General features: G+C 41.2%; 1 protein-coding gene across 1 annotated transcript in view; it reads left to right on the forward strand.

Annotated features, from left to right (window-relative positions):
- flt4 (fms related receptor tyrosine kinase 4) overlaps positions 1 to 18,446 on the forward strand; it is a 64,055-nt gene continuing 45,609 nt past the window's right edge. Inside the window, exon 1 of the mRNA XM_061725039.1 lies at positions 1 to 225. Within this exon, the coding sequence (XP_061581023.1) occupies positions 168 to 225 (58 nt within the window). The 5' untranslated portion in view covers positions 1 to 167. The remainder of the gene's footprint in view (positions 226 to 18,446) is intronic.

Consider the following 18,446-nt stretch of genomic DNA (forward strand, 5'->3'; position numbering starts at 1 on the left):
CCTGAGTCCCACCACCACCTCCACACACACACCCCTCTCATCTCCATCTCCCCTCCCCTTCTCCTTTTCACGGATCTTCATTCAAACCACCTTCTCACACTTTCCTCCACCAGCATTAACACCAACACCGCTCAAAGCTTGTGCTCTTCTGGACCGGAGATCTGGAGATGAAGAGACACTTTACGCTTTTCTGTCGGACTTGGATTGGAATAGCATACGCCTCAGGTGAGGAAAACTTCTTCAGTGAGCCCCAAAGTTTGGAGCGCAACTTTTTTTTTTTTTTTCCCCCTCACAGAAAAAGTCCAGCTTACTGCATTGATCCGAAATTGACCGATCTTATTATAGTTTATAAATGTTTGTTTTGTTAAAAGGTCCAAACATAGATTATATGTATTTGCCAGCAAAGTGGAATATTTAATTAATTTGACAACATATTCTTGTCAAAAATCAAAACCTATACCCTTCTCTAATTCCATATTTCCTTAATATGTTTCACTCTTTCTTTTTTAATAGAGTCACTAACTCAGCCACTCTGGCAGAAAGTTGCTCTTCACTTCTCACCGGGAGCTGCTGAGTTAATAGATTAAGGTGGCAAGTCTTTATGCAGATAGGCACTAGGGGGAGGCATGCTGTTGTTGTGTTTGATGAAGATGCGGCTGTTAATTGATGATGCTCTGAAGTCAGACGGGAGAAGAGTCGCAGCTTTTGCTCTGCTGAGTTCAGTGGACTTTACATATGTTATGCATGTAGGTCACATTTTGTAATGAGTGAAAGGACATGTTGCTGGCTGGGACAGGACATCCATGTGGGGGGAGAGGGTGGGGGTCCAGATTTGCTCCTATCCATAGAGCACTTTTGTCTGTCTTTGCTTTACATACTCAAAGCGTGTCTCTCTGACTGACTTTTCTCCCCGGCATCATGGCTGAGGCTGGCTGCGGTTTTGCTGAAGGTCTGAATTATTTGAATTGTTCATCCGTGATTGTTGCTGAGCAGCTGTTCATAAAGACCAGTGGATAGTCCTGAGAGGGGCCAGTCACCATATGGCTGCCCAGCTCACAGCTCTGGCACCTCACATCAGTATAACATCAGTATCACTGAGCTGTTCAGAATAGGAACACAGAAGCAAAAGATTCATTTACAATGAAATTATGGCTCTCAATGATGATAGATTGCACGACATGAGACATTTTTTCAGCTTTCCAAACTTTTAAAAACTCTTCATTTATCCAATTTGTACACAAACTTCACATGATTAGCAAATCATTATCTGTTAACGTGCTATTATAATTGTCCAATAATTCTGAGATAAAAATGAAAGACATCTCTGTATTCACTATTCTGGCTTTACTTATTTTAACAAGTACAGCATCACACAAAGAAACTGCAGAACTGAATGTGACATTAGAGATGAGATACACAGGGTATCTCTACTGCAGTTACTTAAGAATGAAATCATCCTAAAATATATTTTATAACAATTTATTTTTCAGTAATGATGTTTCAACATAGTTTAAGCACATTGGGAATGTCACATTCATTTTGTTGTCTCTTTTGTGTGATGCAACAGCACAGACTTTAAGCCTCGTCTGATGTCGTCCAAACTTCTTTTTGAAGATCAAATGTCGTCTACAACTGTTTAAACGACATGCTTAAGTCTGATGCAAGCGGGATGAGAGATTTGGCTTCCCATCACGATCAGAAACGAAGATTGAGGCAGACTAGATTGGAGACCCGCCAGCCTAGAAGTCATTGTCGTTTCAGGCGGGGAGAGGATATAATTTACTCAGCAGCTGCATTTATAGAGTTTCAAGATTTCACCCCAAGCCATTTTCTACCATCTCCCTGTCACGCTCTGTATCTGGTTTGAATTATGGGGGTTTCAAAACATTTATTACGCTGCCACAGAAATTTGTTCCAATTCAAGAAAGATGTTATAGTGCGACTTTGCTGGTGAGATTTATTGAATTTAGTCCTGACTCACTGATTGGCTTTGTGTGGCCATCATTTCCTTGTATTTGTTGCTGTATAATAAGCTTTATAAAAACAGTCACAGTTAAAATGAAAAGGGACGTAAAAAAAGAAGAAAATTAACAATAACAGAATTTAAAACTCCATATGAAAGAAGTAATTTAAAAAAAAGCAAAAATAAAACTGTTCTTAAGAGCCAAATGATCGTTGGCATGGTCCTGGGTACAGAATGTTGACTTTTCTTTTAGCAGAGTGTTTTCATAGGTCTGCTTGATCAGATAGTCCCCGAAATCTGACTCTAAACTCTGGCTATTATTGGAATCGTCCACATGTAGAGGCTGAACCGTCCGAGCCAACAATAGTCCCCTATTCTCAGTGCTGATCTCAGGATTCAACCTCAGGACTGTGAGGAGCTGACCCAGAGCGTCTGTCCTTGAATATCTTATCCTATCAGCTGGAGAGCAGCTCAGATCCAAAAGGAATGTTGCCACCGCTGCTGCGGCTGCTGTTGCTCCCTGTGGGAAGGTTTCTGCAGTAAAGTTCAAATAAATAGGGGGTCCGGTGCTTCACTCATCGCTGGCATGGCGTAACGAGGCCTCTTGGGCATTCGGATGCCTGTTTGCTCAGTTTCTCATCACACTAAATCACCACCACCCCCAAATACGACCAGAGCTGAGAGATAACCTCTTTCAACACCAGGAATCTGCAGCAAAAGCCAAATATGTGTCTTAACTGGCGCTTGACAGCCGAGGAAAAACATCTGTGATATTTTGAGCCTTCTGTGATTCTTGTGCCCAGTTTTAAGCCCCTGTCACTGGCACTGCCAATCAGTTAGCCTGCCACTTGGGTGAAAATGGAAATGTCTCGACAACACAGACTGATTGGCCCTAGATCTTATGGAGACGTTACTATTTTCAAATTTTGAAACAACTTTTTGTTTCGATAAACAAGATCATTTGGAGAACATTTTCCTATGAGATATCAAGTGTGCGTAATGATAATAAATGAGGTGCAACATCAGAGGAACATCTGAGTTCTGGATGAATATAAGAGATGGGAATAGGATGATTGAGAGCTGCTGGTGGTTGCAGAGGTAGGAAAAGGTAAAGACGCCCTGGGGAACCCAGACAAAGAGGAGGCAGGACAAAGAATTACAGAAGATGGCAGGACAAGCTTAAATTCACAATAAAGATAAAATGAGGGTGAGCAGATCTTCCTCACTGAGAACACGTTTCATAAAACGGTTGTTGTGAAACTTTTTAATCAATAATTGTAAAGAGAAATGTCTCAGCAAACAATTTAATGAATAGTCATATACAGTATATTGTATATACTTTTCTATAAACATAGTGGTAGAACCAAAGATTTATGCAAAAACCACAGGCTGCACATATCTCTGATTGGTGCGCTGCCAATCACTTTGAAAATAATTCAACCACTAATTAAATGTCACCTTTCAAAGACATAACTCTTGTCTAATCAGGCTTCATGAATAATGTTGGAGCCCCATCCTTTAATTTGGCCACTTTTGCCACCAAAATGATGAAGAGAGCTCCGGCCAAATGAATATATATTGAATAAAATTGTATTCATAAATCAATCAATTATGTCATGGAAATATTTGCACCTTTGCTGGTTCTTTAGTTTTGCCCTATTATAGAAAAGATATAGTACAGTATTGTGGATATTAATGGTGTATGGGTCTTTCATTTAGCTGATGTTCTGATTTTTCAAGGTTAGTTAGTCTTATTTTTTCTGGTGTTTTCCTCCTGAAGCTTCTGTTCTTTGTGTAAGTTTCTGTTTTATTTTAAAAGTGTCTTTCCACCATGCTCTTTAATCATCGCCACCTGTTTCTCGTCGGCCCCATTGTTCTGATTTTTCAAGCTTCACTAATTTGTGGAAATAAAGATGGGATTTTCCTCAGTCATGGAACTCATACGTCCTTAAAAATGCGATGACGGTGAGTGATGTAATCACAGGTGGACAGCAAATATGCCTAATCCTTTGCTGAATTTCAAGAATGCTTCAGAAATCAAAAGCTTGGACAATGTCATCTGTTGTGTCTTTCACGAGGTGGACTGAGAACATCCACTGCAGTGGTTTACTTTTGATGGACCAACTGACAACATAGTGATATTAGTGCACTATGGAGGTCTGAGGAGGGATGTCAATGGAAATAAGTCAATGTATTTTTGTTCTTTCCCCCTCACATTTTCCAGGTCCATGTACCTCGCTTGTTATGTCCCAGTTTATAATCAGTGACCAATGGCAAAATATGTAAATAAAGCCTTAAGAATCTCAAGAAAGTAATGAGATGAGAAAAAAACGAAAGAGCGTTGAGCAGGAGATCAAACAAGAGAACTTCTTGGACAGTATCATGAAAGCAACGTAACGTTTGTGCTTTTAGATAAAAATTGCAAGAATTTTGCTTTGTACTGCTCTAATAAATGACATTGCTTCTATGCCTGGCTCCTAATCTCCTGCTTTTGGGTTCTCCTACACGCCACGCTGACAGTAGAATACTGGAGTATTGTATGTATTGAGAGATAATCTTGTGCTGCCTCTTCCTCTGACAAATGCTTCCTCGTTCTTCACAGCTTATCTTGCTTCTTCTTCTTTTTGGAGAACTCTGCAGAGAATGTACCGTTTTCTAAAAATCTAACTTCTGACCCGTCAACACACAACCAACACATGATGTTACTGTCGCTGGGTGAAAAGTTGTTGGCTTTTTGGTGGACAGCACTTAGGCCCATATCAGGAGCACTGGTTAAAGTCCAATTATCCTTCAATGTCTGCAGATTGATACAAATGTGAAACCGCAAATCAAGCGTAAGCCTCATGAATGGTGAGAGCATGAGTATAGAAGGGACGGGGAGGCTGGTACGTATCAGTGTTACACTGGCAGGAAAGAACCATTTAACACATGCAGCATGTCAAAACTTTTCCCACTGGGTGACAAGATCAAAAGATTATTTGGAGCGTAGAGTACATATCCACCATCTGTATTACATTTCTCCCTACAAGTGTAGTTGAATTACATGAATTGTAGCTTAAATGGCTGCCTGCAAACATAGCTTGTCACTTTACCAAAGTTTATGGCCCAACACACAAATCCCTGTTATCTGTTGTCTTTCACATTGAACTTGCCCCGACAGCTCAGATAAGAAGAACTGATTTATTTTGCAACTGTTTTGAGGCTTCTTTCAGGATGTCAGTTCATTTGCTGCTAATCTTCCTTCAGAATGTGTACTTACTTTGGTGAAATATGTGCTTTTGCCGTAAAGCTTTCGCTCTGCTGGTGCGGATCAGGGAAGGTTGGACAATGCTGCATCTATCTAGACACATTTTCAACCTTTTTTTTTACTAAGCACTTGAGAAATGTCAACTTTCTTGGGGTTCTGGTGTTCCAAAGTGCAATTTTTGTTTTGGTCTACCGCATCTTTTGCTTTCCACAAAGACAATTTATGTCCATGAAAGCAAAACCGTGATATATGTGATTGAGAATCCTCCACCCTGACTTCAAATACTGCAACACTGTAGAGGATGTGACAGTTTAGTCAGCCCTGAGTGAGTATTCACTCCCAGGCTTATCCAATCAATAATAATAAAAAAAACAACATAAAAGCTGTCACAGTTGGCTCATCGGCTCCTGTAGTATATCAAACTTACACCATGTCTGCTTGCAGATTGTTTAGTAACTGATAGCACTTTGATTGAAAGCAAGTTTCTTGGGGTTTTGTGACGTGTGATGGAAGTTGGAAGCTGTTTCTTTGCTCTAAAACTAAAACGCATGTAAAATCAGAACAGTTATCACAACACTGTAAGTGAAAACCCTTGTATAATACTAGAAGACATGCTCCCCTAATGAAGTAGAGTTCATATTTTCCATAAGTTGTAGTATGTGTTTGTTAAAGACTTGTAGGATTCGTTTTCCACGATGCTCACCCCCAAAGGTCACATCTCTCATTGCAGTCTGTAGATGAACTTTTCTCCATTCAGAAGGTGCTGGGCTGGAGCAGGAACAATGTGCGACAACAGAGTTGTAGGAATTCGGTCATACACATTTCTCCAGAATAATCAATAGAAACCCAGACCTGGAAAACAAAATAAAATACTCAGACTTCCCAAAATCTGTCTTGCCTGACCATGTTAAAACCCTGATATTTCTCTCAAAATTCAAAGTCAAATGTACTTTATTAAGGGAAATGTATTATTTTCCCACTTGTACACAGAAAGTCACTTATGTTATTCTCACCCCCAACCCCAAACAATCTTGTTATGGATAATGGTTGCCCGCTTCAATGTCACAACACTGACGGAGCTCTTTAAATTGTTTTCTTATTTGAATAGCTGTGAACTGGGCAATAGAAAGGTCATTTACTGATCAGAAAATCTGATGTTTTATCCGAGCTCCCTTCATGTGTCAAAGTGCCCTTTGATCAGCCTGAACTCTCAAACTGCTCAGTGACCACGTGATTGTTGAGACCAAAGGCTTGCGTACTGCACAGATGGGGTGCATGGCAAAAGTGTGGGTCATTCACCATTTCTTGGCCCAACCACAACAAAAGAAAAAAAAGTTTGGCACTTAATTTCACAGCTTGTGTTTCACAGTCAAAGCCCAACCCTCCAGTTAAGTTAAAGTTTACACAGGACTGATTTAAAGTCCTTTCAGAGGCGTACCTCCATTGTCAGTGTCCCCACAGCGCGGATGAACTGTTAGTCACAGTATGCCCCTGCTTTGCTTTATGTTCTTGGCGTGCTTGAAATGCTCTCCCACACTTGGAGTAATTGCCATGCAGGAGAGGTTTCGCCAATCGATTTCTTTTCTGTCTCCCGACTCCTGCTCTCTTTGTCCCTTCAATCAGACCCGAATTTCATTTTGCAGTCAGCACAAAGACAGTGCTTTAGTGATGCTTTGCCCGCTGAGTACCTGAGCTATGGCTCTCTGAAAAAAAAATAAAAAATTCCCTTTAGGGGGTAAGAGTGCATTACGATGTTCTTACACATGCTCTTGCTGAGGGGGTGAAATAAGATACACTATGCTGCTGTTTAATTAGAAAAGAAATGTAATTAGGATCCTTCCACATTCTTCTGGCAAGCTAGTCTAACTTAGGTTTTATCTGACAGGGAGGCAGCCTCATCAACAGATTTGACAGTTAAACATGCACAACTTTTTTGTTATTCACAAATATTATGTCTGCACTGATGATGTAATTGAACATGATTCTGTACCAAATTGAGGGGAGAAAAACAGCTATTGCAAGTGATGTCATACGGGGAGGAAGATACCTTGTGGGACTACTGCCGGAGCTCTCTGCTCACAGTCTTAAGCTGAATCCTGGGACACAGTGGCCCCGACACAGCTATTACGACTCTCCAAATTCCCTTTGTTGCTTAGAGACAAGGCATCATTTATGGTAGTTGTCAGTTTGATTGCAGCCACCATCACAATTATGCTCAAATTGCTGCTCAGACTCAGGAATTTATGTGCGTGTAGGTTTGAGACCTGGAGCTGGGGGGCAACGTCGCACTGGTCACTCATACCTATCGCCACACTTTGGAGGTCACTTTAGGTTCATGGGAAAGAGTCCATTGGCAAATCCTGAGGAAATTGCCAGCTTTCCTCCCCTTAGGCATTCAGCACTATAATAGTTGACCCGGCACTCCCTACTTTGCCCTTGTTTTCTACGGCAACTTGAGATGCTGCAGTGATTTAGCTCACTGGGAGATTCTGACACGGCAGCGGAGACTTGTTTATGGGCGAATCTCCAGGAATTAAGTAACAAGCACAGCAAAGGGACTTGCCAAGGTTTGGCCTCCAAACAGCTGCAGCGTGAGATTTGGGAGTGTGCAAGCTATCAAACAAGGCATGGACGGTGCAAGTGTTTATTCGTTTTTTCGTAAAAATTATATTTGAGGTGTTTCCTAACAGAAATAGCGATGTCAGAAAGCCAGGACTGTGTATTTACAGGACCCGAATGTTCTGAGTTCCCGTCTCAGCAGGGAAGTAATTTCTCAGTTATGAAAATGATGACAAGCAGAAAAAAATAAAAATGAACGCAACAGAGGAAGAGCCTAAGCTGTCCGGTGTGCCTTTGAGGCAGGTACAGGAAGGTTTAGTCAGGGACAGGGGTTTTAAACATAGGAAGCTGGTCCAGATGGCTCATTGCTGCATCCTTCATTTTGCACCACTTCTCTGACAGGATGTTGGAGAGGCCGGTCCCGTCCAATGGTGGAGAGGACAGGGACATGGTGGATGTCATCCTCCTCCATATTAACAATGAAATCAAAGCCGGGCTGCCAGTCAGTCCGTCGCCTGGCTTTGGCCTGGCCTTGTGTCAACATGACATAGGAAGTTGACTTTTTCTCTCTTTTTCTTTTTTTTGGGGGCAAGAGAGAGTATTTTAGTGTCTGAGGCGAGCTGACTCCACATCAAAAGAGCAGGTCTGCTCCGTGGCCTGCCTGGCCTCCCGGCTCTCAGCAGAGATACAGAGCTATTTCAGAAATCTGCAGCCTTGGCCCTCAAAGGCACCATGTGACTGAAGAAACTGCTTAGTAGTGCTGTCACTGTCACGGACGCCTCTTTAATCTTCACTTCTCCGTGTTTATTTACCACATTAGCTTTGACGTTTAAGTCTGTTGAACAGATTTTTTTGTTTGAACTGTGAGTTGAAGTGAAATCACCAGAGGTGGACAGAGTACTCGACCCCAGTACTTGAGTAAGAGTACAAATACTACTGGTCAAAATTTACTCCGTTACAAGTAAAAGTAGCTCAGTCAAAATATTACTCGAGTAAGAGTAGAAAAGTACTTGCTTTTAAAGGTACTTAAGTATCCAAAAGTAAATGCTTTTAAATTTACTTTAAGTAAAAGTAAGAGTACGAGTAAGAGTAAATTTCTTATTTGCGACTATGTCTTGACTTGTTGCGGCTCTGTCTTGACAAACGCAGGCTACTTTGGCGGTATCGTTTTGAGGAGGCTTGACGTATTTCCGCTTTACGTACATCCCAGTGGAGAGCGTGCACTGTGATAGGTCTCCTCCTTTGACAAAAACAGCTTGTGTCCAATAGGATTTTAGGGAAGAAGAAAAAAGAGCAGACCTGAAAGTAACGAGTACTTTTCAGCCTTCCTAGAAATGTACTCGAGTAAAAGTACAAATATTTGTCTTGGAAATGTATTCAAGTAAGAGTAATAAGTACCAAAGAAATCTCATACTCAAGTAAAGTACAAATCCTCTGGATATGTACTTAAGTACAGTACTCAAGTAAATTTACTCCGTTACTGTCCACCACTGGAAATCACGGGTGTGAAATATTCAAGCGGCCTTATAGCGTTCAGGTCTACAGCAGCACCAGTATCCTGTCGTATTTACTCCATTTGTGGGACCTTGTGTCCTTGTTATTGATTACCCCACCGCATCCGCTGCCAAACAGAGACTCATAGAAAAGCTCTATTTATTTATGCAACGCTCCGATTTTCCTGCGTCCTGTCGGACACAAAACTACAGAGGAGGGAGAAAAACACTCACAGCAAATCATCCTCACTGTCCATGAAAAAGGGAAGTGCAGGAGACGCATGAACATGAAGAAAACAGGAAATCTGCTTCCAATGAAAAACACTAATTTCATGCGCTGTGCGTCGCACCCGCGGAGAGATCAGCATTTCTCTTCATTCTTAACTGTCCTTGCGTGCAGCTCCTGCCTTTCTGCCTTTCTGCCTTTCTTGCAACTGTGTGTTTGAAAGAAATGGTTTGAATTTATTGTATATATGATTCATCTTATCAGCAGGTATCCGTCATAAACGTCGAAGTGCCATTTCAGTGCTGTCGTAATGCGACAAAACTAATCAGTACAAGCAATGAAAAGTGCTCAGCAAAGGGTGATAACCTAATTCACAAGCTAAAAAATTCAAAATGTCACTTTTCTTCAATATTTTATGCAAAGTTGATTTTTCTTTTTAAATATTCTTGGGTTGTCGTCTGTGCAGTTATTGAGGGAGTTTAAAGGTTTTTTTTGGTACCATTATTTGCATTCAGAAACATCCTCTACTCATCCTTTCTGTTTTTTTCACTCAAGATACGATGTTTCTCTTCATAATTGGCTGATTTTTAATTGAACCCAAACTCCAGCAACTGTGTATAACAAATGCCAAAACCAGGATCGATCCACTTATGTGCTCGACCTCTGGGGACGTGTACTTGTCAGGAAAATCTGAACTCTGTCTTCTTTTTTTTTTTTTTTTTTTTTTTTATACAAACTTTTACCCACAGCAATCTAAAGTCTCATTCCACCACACAACAGGACTTCAAAAAGTGTCAGGCTTGCAGGCTTGTTTCAGTGTTATTCACTGTGTTGGTGATAAAAACGCAGGAAAGGTCTTATGACTCCCCCATGTAGATCAAACGTGTGCATCTGTGGCTCCACATTGTGTCTGATCAATATCAAGTGCTTGATCTTTTTTTTTTCTTTTGTTCTTTTTTTGCTGAAACGGGGGTTCTGGTTTACCTTTTCTACAATTACTTCCCCCTGAAAATTTCAACTTCACCTCCACTGATCGTGCTGATTGCCATCTCTTTCTTCTTTCACCATGAATAGAAAAAACAGCAGGTTAAAAGGGCTTTCTTATAAGAGCTCAGTCATCCAAAAGGGGCTCTGAATATTTGTATCTGGTCATGGTGCCTTCTGGATACCTCTGTGTAGGTGTTGTGGACCTGTGCCACAGGGGAGAGGCCTTGGGATACACGCAGGATTTACTGGGAAGATTATATCTCTCAGCTGGCTTGAGAATGCTGCTGCATCTGTCCAGAAGAGCCAAAGGAGTTGCTAAAGGAGAGGTAGTCTATGGGAATTTCTGACAAGACTGTAGCTTCCTTGCATGGGTGCTTGGAAAGATAGATGATTATTATACTCCTGTGCTGCTTTGAGGGCATCAGCTATCTTAATGTTCAGAGTTATAAGCAGCTGCTTAGAGGAGCTGACAGCTACCGGCTGATACTGTATGAAGTGACAGATTATTTGTAAAACTCAAAGATTTTCGTAACCTGCAAACTTGCATAATGCTTACCACCAAGCTACAGCCCTCAAAAGGCTAATAAAAATTTGACATAATGCTGCACTTTTCTTGACCTCTCCATACATTTGCTTGTTTTTCCACTCAGCATTTGTGCAAAATAAACTTGCTCTCACTTGCTCTCACTGAGCTTCTTTTTTTTTTTTTTGCTCTCACTGAGCTGTTTGCAAGGTTTGAGCAAACCACCATGAACTCTGCAGAAAGCATTTAATGTAGAATTTCTCTTACTTTGTGAACCTCGTGTTCAATGCCAGAGAGATAAAGTTATGCTGACACGGTACACACTTTGCAACAAAACAGTGTCTGCAGGAACAAGGAATAACGGGTGATTGAGACGAGCATTTGCTGGATTTGTGGATTCCTACAGGGATTTTGAAACAGTGGGCTGCAATAGATTGTGCACTTTTTCTCTTTATTACTTTGGAATGGGTTTGTGTATTTGAAGCCATATAGCACGAAGCCAGCTGGAAACGTGAGGGCAGAGAAAGATAGGGCGCGAGCAACAAAAGCTGGATTTTGATGTTGGTATGCCCCCTGGATTGTGCATGATAGTGAAGCACAATGAGCATGCATGTACACTCGTCAGAAATATGTTGTGTTTACATTTTTCATAGTTATTAATATTCCATTTTTGTTATAAAAACACAAACCTTGCAAAATACTTGGATGCTGCGCACTTTTTTGCAGTTCAAACTGTTCTGACCCATCAAACCCAAATTATTACTCAAGATGTTTCTCTGGCATGCTGTTTACACTTCTCAATAGATCAGGTATGTGAGTTTGACACTTTAAAGTGCAGCCTGACGCACATGCCGAATGAACAGGCATTATTGTCCTTAAACTATTTTGGCACTTGCATTTGGTCCTTCCATAACCGCAGAGGCATGCAGCCCAGCAAAAAAGCGTGTCTAACGTAATCATCTCTATATGATCTCTGTCATGTGGTTGGCATGCTTGAGAACAAGAGCAGGAAAGCTGTTTGCACAGCCTCGCTCTTATCAGAATCAAATGTTGCCATTATATCCGACCACATATCATTTCCTCTCTTTCAGTTGTGTTTTAAGCAAATGTTTTTAATTCCTCATGTTTGCTTGGCAGGGAACCTCGGACCTGCCACAGGCTACGCGCATTACTCCCACAGTGAGTGGGGCTTTTCACAACACAAAAGAGAAATCACATTTCTCAAGAGCAATGTCAAAACTTTTACAAGGACAGGTTCAGTGAGCCGTCCCCCTAATGTGAGTGAGATGTTAAATAACTGTCAGTGACGGGGTCCTTCCCTCTGTTCGCCGAAGTCAGACTTTATTTATTTTCGACAATCCCTGCTCACCAGGATGCCAAATACTGAAAAAGTAATGAGCTGAGGCAGCAAGGTTATAACATAATTAGTCACTGCCATTTGGGGAGCTTTAATTGCAGAAAATGAACGGAAAACATTGTTTTTGTAAGCACGAAATTAGAAGGTGTAACTCAATGAGATAGTATGGAATTAGTGTGATGCTGCTTTTGTTAGTTGAGGCTGATCTCCCAAAGCCGCTCCTTATCTGGCCGCCACCAGCTGGAATGCCTGGGAAAAGAGGGGAACCAAGCTCAAATATGCTTTTGGCTCACCGCCCGCATTCACATTCGTAAGGTGGCTGTCATCGCGCCGGTCACCATCCCTTCATGGGCCAAGGGCTTAGTTAACTCTGACTGTTGTTAAATCCTCCACAAAAGTTACCTAAAAAAAGTGATCAGTTTTACGTTAATAAATCAATTTTTCTCTCATTGATCTCGCATTGATTAGCTGATGTGATCGTCACATCCATTTTAAGTTTTGAGACAGTTACATAGTTACTATTAGTAAATGCAGCATGTATATTTAAGCGTGTTTTAATTTTTCATGGATTGCAAAGGTGATGATTATTGAAGAAAAAAAAGATGGGTAAGATGTTTATTGTGTTGAACAACATTATCCAAGATTCGGGCGTTGAACTAAACTGTGTGTCTTGAAATGATACACAAAAGTCTCCATTTAAAAATGTGATGTACATATAATATAAACTGGAGTTGAAGGACTATATTGTGTTTTACTCGATGGTAATGAGTGGAAACTATAGTTATGAACCAAAAATGGTCAATAAATGCAGTCAATGAGGAGGACAGTTCATGTTTCCCCACAACCTAATCATACTGATTCAGTTGTAGGGATGGAGCAGGCGTGAACTCTCCTCCTCATTTTCCATCTGTTGTCAGTTATTTCTGTGATGGTGGAGTTGACTAAACAGTTTTCATCACTCTTTGTTTTGTTATTTTTTTCCTTTTTCTTTAGTTAATAATTCAGTAAGGAATAAACAGAAAAAAATGCTCATAAATAGATGGTTAATTCAGGCCACCAAGTTTTGGAGACAAACATTGCGCCGCATGCAAAATAGATGAAGTCTTTGAGGACGAATGAAAAAAGAAATCACCAAAAAATAAGTGAAAACTTTGTAGCTGCAGAAAAGAAGTGCTTACAAGCTGTGAAAGAGAGTGTTACCAAGAACTGACCATGCACTCTGCCAAGACTTGCTTCAGGCCCTTTCCTTTTACTGTTATTTCGACAGCTTGATAACTAGATGGGTCATGATCTAGAGTTTCTGTTGTAGCTCTCCACCTGGCTGCAGTTGCCTTATTTTCCTGCCTACCTTCACTCATCTGCAGATCCTGAGCCTCTGCTCAACTTAGGTGCAGCTCTCGCCCCAGATTCCAGCGGGACACCTAGACTCAGTATCTGATCCAGATCATGGTTTAAAGTCTGTTCCAGCAACAGTTCTTGTTTCAGACTGCTCCAGGGGTCCGTTTCACAAAGCAGGTTTAGTGAAAAGTCTGTTAACCCTGAAATGAGGGAAACTCTGATTTTTCCGTTTCACAAAGGGAGGTAAATCAAACCAGAGAAAGAGGAGAAACTCTAGCCTGTTTCACAAAGAGAGGTAACTTAAGCTCTCGGTCAGTTACCGTAGTAACACACTCTCTGAACCTAACCTGCTCGCTAGCAGGTTTTCTTCAATAAACCCTGAGTTTCTCTCTGTCTCCTCCCTCAGTGGCGTCAATTCAGCCAATGGGCCTTTACGCAATACACATCCGTTTTCTGCACCACGGACAGCAAGCGGCAGAGTTAGAGAGCAGAAAAAGCGTATCTGACAAACGCAATTTAACTCATTCGGTTCACTTTATTCACTATGTCAGTGCAACAATATCACAGGGACATCCGAGTTTAACTTCAAACATTTAAAGTCCAAATGCAAAAAGGAGAGGGAGGGAGCAGAAGAGAGAAAGAAAGAGAGAGAGTAAAAAAAAAAGTTAAATATTTCCCTTAAACATTTATAAGAGGGTAGGGTGATTTGATATCTTACCTTAAGATGAACTTGCATAATTAATCCATCAGTGGCTAACAGCCTCGTTAATATCTTCTGCTGCTGGGGCAACATTGGACCCATCACTTGCCTTCTTTCTTTCTTTTTTTTAAATTGCGTGGTTGTCTGCTTCCTTTTAATTTTTGTAAGTTAGTAACACTGCAGAGCGCGCTAAAAACCAGATTGATAGCGACCACTGTCGTCAGGGATGCTGGGACATCACATTTCAAGATATGAGGGGGGTATACAGGTGTTGTGACAGATAATACGTAGTGAAATCCATCATGCTCTGATATGCATCTGTAGTTATTTTGTATGTATTAAGTAATAGAATAAATCAATACAAATTGACACAGAGTAATTCCATAAATGTATTCTAAAAAAAAACATTTACATTTTCCCCTGAAGGTGTGGCGGCTGCCGTAATTGACACCCCTGATATAAATGACAATAACATTTCATTCAATACCATTCCACCACTGTTTTCATCTGTAATATTATAAGACAGTGTGTTTAAATGTTAAATGAATACTGCATTCAAACTTACACATTGACTCGGGCAGCAACTTTCTCCTACGCCAATTCTCTCCTTTGCTGCTGCAGCTGTGTTTTTTTTTTCCGAAATATGCTCTTATACTCGCCATACGCACGTATTAACACTTCTAACTAAGGTGGCGTGAAGTATGTGGATCTTCAGATCCAAACTAATGTTTCCTCAAAGGAATTTTGTAAATTGAAATGTTAAATAAAGTAAAAAAAAAAAAGAAAAAGTATGTGGATCTTTTGTTGTCGCCGGTTGCCATGGTGACTTGTCGAATCGGGGCTCCATTGATGCTGGCTTTTTTTGGGCTCTAGTGGCCCTATGTGGGGGATGCAGACTGGAAAGGGGTAGAGAGAGAGAACAGGGAAGACACGCAGCAAAGGTGTGTGGGCTGGATTCGAACCCGCGACCGCTGCAGGAGGAGGACTGTAGCCTCAGTATATGGCCTGCTGCTTAACCCACTGCGCCACCGAGCGGCCAATGCTGGCTTTTTAAAGTTGTGGTGCACTCGCTTAATTCCAGGTGAAACTACTTAGAGTTGAGTAAATTAACTCTGAACCGCTGTTCTGGAACCCAAAACTCAGAGTTTCCGATCTCAGAGTAGATCAACTAAGAGTTCAGGATTAGACCCAGAGTTTGTTGAACCTGCTTTGTGAAACGGACCCCAGGTCTACTCTCAGACCAATGCTCAGCAGCTCCGATTCCCGACCAAGCTCTACTCCTCGACCCTGACCCAGCAATATGTCCTTGTGTCTGACTCATGTTCTGCTTTGGTGGCGGACCCAGAATCCTGTCCTGCCCCAGTACCCACTGTACCCTCTGCTGCAGACCCAACTGCAGACCCAACTGCAGACCCAGTTGCATATTCAGCTCCAGACTCAGCTGTGAAGAGCTCCAAACACATCCTCTTTCTTTTTCTTTTTTATTGTAGGAATATGTGGGAGCCTTTCCTCTGCATACGGTGATGGTTTCATGATCTGGGCCCTCTTTTGGTTCGGGTTTCACTGCGTTATTTGCCTTGTAACCACTTTGCTAAGTATAGTTTTGCCATTGTGGCTTCAGACATTTTTTTTTTCTATTTTTTGATAAGGATTCTTTCCTTTTTGTTTTCCATAAGGCCTGTTCTGTGTCTAATTCCTTCCCTCCCTGTTTGCCCTTAACTTCCCTGGGTATTGTCACCTGTGTCTTGTTATCCTCCCTGAACACCTCACCTCCTTCTATGGACTTTTATTATCCTGTTTTTCCCTCCCTCCTCTGCTAGTTTGTCATCATTCTGTTTACCATCCTGTTTTGCTCTTGTATTTCACCACGCACCTCGCCTTTGTTTTTAGTTTTGGTTCTGGGGATATCCTGTAATGCCAGCGTTTATGGTTTAAATAAGAGTTTTGTTTCAGTCTCCTACATTTGGGTTGTACACCTGCACCACCCTGACAAGAAATAAATAATAACAACAACAACATAATAATAGTTTTGCTGGAAATGGATCATCTGTAACTTTGTTTCTTTTGGAAGTCATGTCATCTCGTTCTCTGTTTGTTAGTCTCAGTGACCACATGTTTGTTTGTCATCCAGCTCAAACTGTTGTTCAGGAGCAAAACCTTTAAAATATATGGTGTCTGCAACCTTTTTGTACTCTACAATTTAAAATACATTAAGATAAATGAGCTAACCGAATGATAACAGTCATAACCATCCGTCATGGGAAGCAGCATGAAAGGTCAAGACGCAGAAATGTGTTTATTATCATGACAAGATACGTTATCAGCAAGGAACCTCTGTGAATTGATGTGTTTGCTTTTCTTTGGCCTTCGGTTCGCATGACTGTGCATTGAAGCAATGTGCGCTTTTAAGAGTATTTGACAGAATGCAAACAATTACTAATGGGATTATATATTTTCTCAGACCATGTACGGAGCTGACAGACTGACAGGCCCCGGTATCTGGTGTCTCACAGCTTGGAAATACAGTGTATACACTGTGCCACACATACATGTGGTAGATATTGACATCTGGCATATAAGATTTCCATCAGTGTGAAGCACAAGGAGAAAGAACTCGCAGATCCTGGGGAACCGTGCATGAGGGTCTCCTTTAAGGCCCATAAATATACCGTCCTCCTTCCCTCTTCTCCCTTTCATCAATCTGAAGTGTCCAAACAACTGAGAGATCATTGGTTGTTTTAGCCTGCAGCCATGCAGCACACAAAAACTAACAACTTCACTATGCTTCTTTCACCAGAACCACTCAGGATGATTTGTGATACACAAGATTCAAAGCCTTGATAAGTCATGGACTATATTGTCCCCATTGTCCTCATCCTCGCCCTAGAAACACACTATACTGGAAGAGCAGAGCTCAGAGTTCACCATCACATTTGTCATCTGCTCCATCGACGGGGGAAATGTTTTACTTAACCTCATCAGAGCTGTGAGACCGACTCCATGTGGGTGTAATACTCTCTCAGCTCTCCCGTGTGATGCGTTCTTCTGGTCATGCTGTTGATAGACACATCTACTGTATGTCAGAGTGTTTCAAACAGACAAAACTGAGTTTTCTCATTTGTTGCAAAGGTGTCTTTTTCTCTCCTTCGCACACACACCTCCGATATCTTGATGTTTTATCTCTCAGGGCTTTCGACTCTGTCCTGACATTTCAAAAGATTTACATTTTGCATCCTGCCTGTCAGTGTGCGATCTCTTAACAGACTGCGAGGGAGACATCCATCACTGACACTCTGCTCGAAGGTATTTAGCTCGCGGCTCACAGCTCGTCACTCAGCCTGTGCATCCAGCTGAGGGCAAAAATCATGTAATTGCACATCAAGTTTCTGTTTTCTTATAAGATCCTGTGTCATTGGACAATCTTCCAAAAATCACATTACATATCATATATCATAGCTAACCCAGATAAAGCAATACCAGAAAGTATTCAATGAAATCTGTGTAGGCAACTGTGGGTTTGCTGTCTCTAATAATATCCCTAATTGGGCTCCGAGACGATTTATAGCCATAGGTTTCCAATGAGAATAACAGATCAATAGTTTAACATTGCCTTTTTAGGCTTGTTTGCTTTTTAGATTGCACACTGAGCTGTACACAGGCAGAGATTGCAGTCTGAGCTAAAAAAATAAAAGAAGCACGCTGCAGGCATCTGGTCTTTTTTTGAACATCACTGCCTGCAGACCCACGTTTGAGCAAGAAATTGATGTTATACCTTCATTTTATTCTTATTTGGCATTTATCCTTTAGAATTGCTGTTTGTTTGGGTGTCAAAAGTAGATTAATTTCATACACCTTTCCTTCTCATTTTTTCCGAAGCCACGGTGACGGATCCTACAAACATGACATCACCGTGAAGCATTTGTCTGAGCATACATTTCATATGTCCAACGTTGACGGGCTTCAATGGAGTTTTATTGGACTCCCTGGAAGGTTAAAAAATAACACTAAACCTCCATATGCCCCGAGTTAGGAGGGAGAGTGAATGAACCTCAA

The sequence above is a fragment of the Cololabis saira genome, chromosome 7 (genome assembly GCF_033807715.1).
Source record: "Cololabis saira isolate AMF1-May2022 chromosome 7, fColSai1.1, whole genome shotgun sequence".
Classification (NCBI taxonomy): domain Eukaryota; kingdom Metazoa; phylum Chordata; class Actinopteri; order Beloniformes; family Belonidae; genus Cololabis; species Cololabis saira.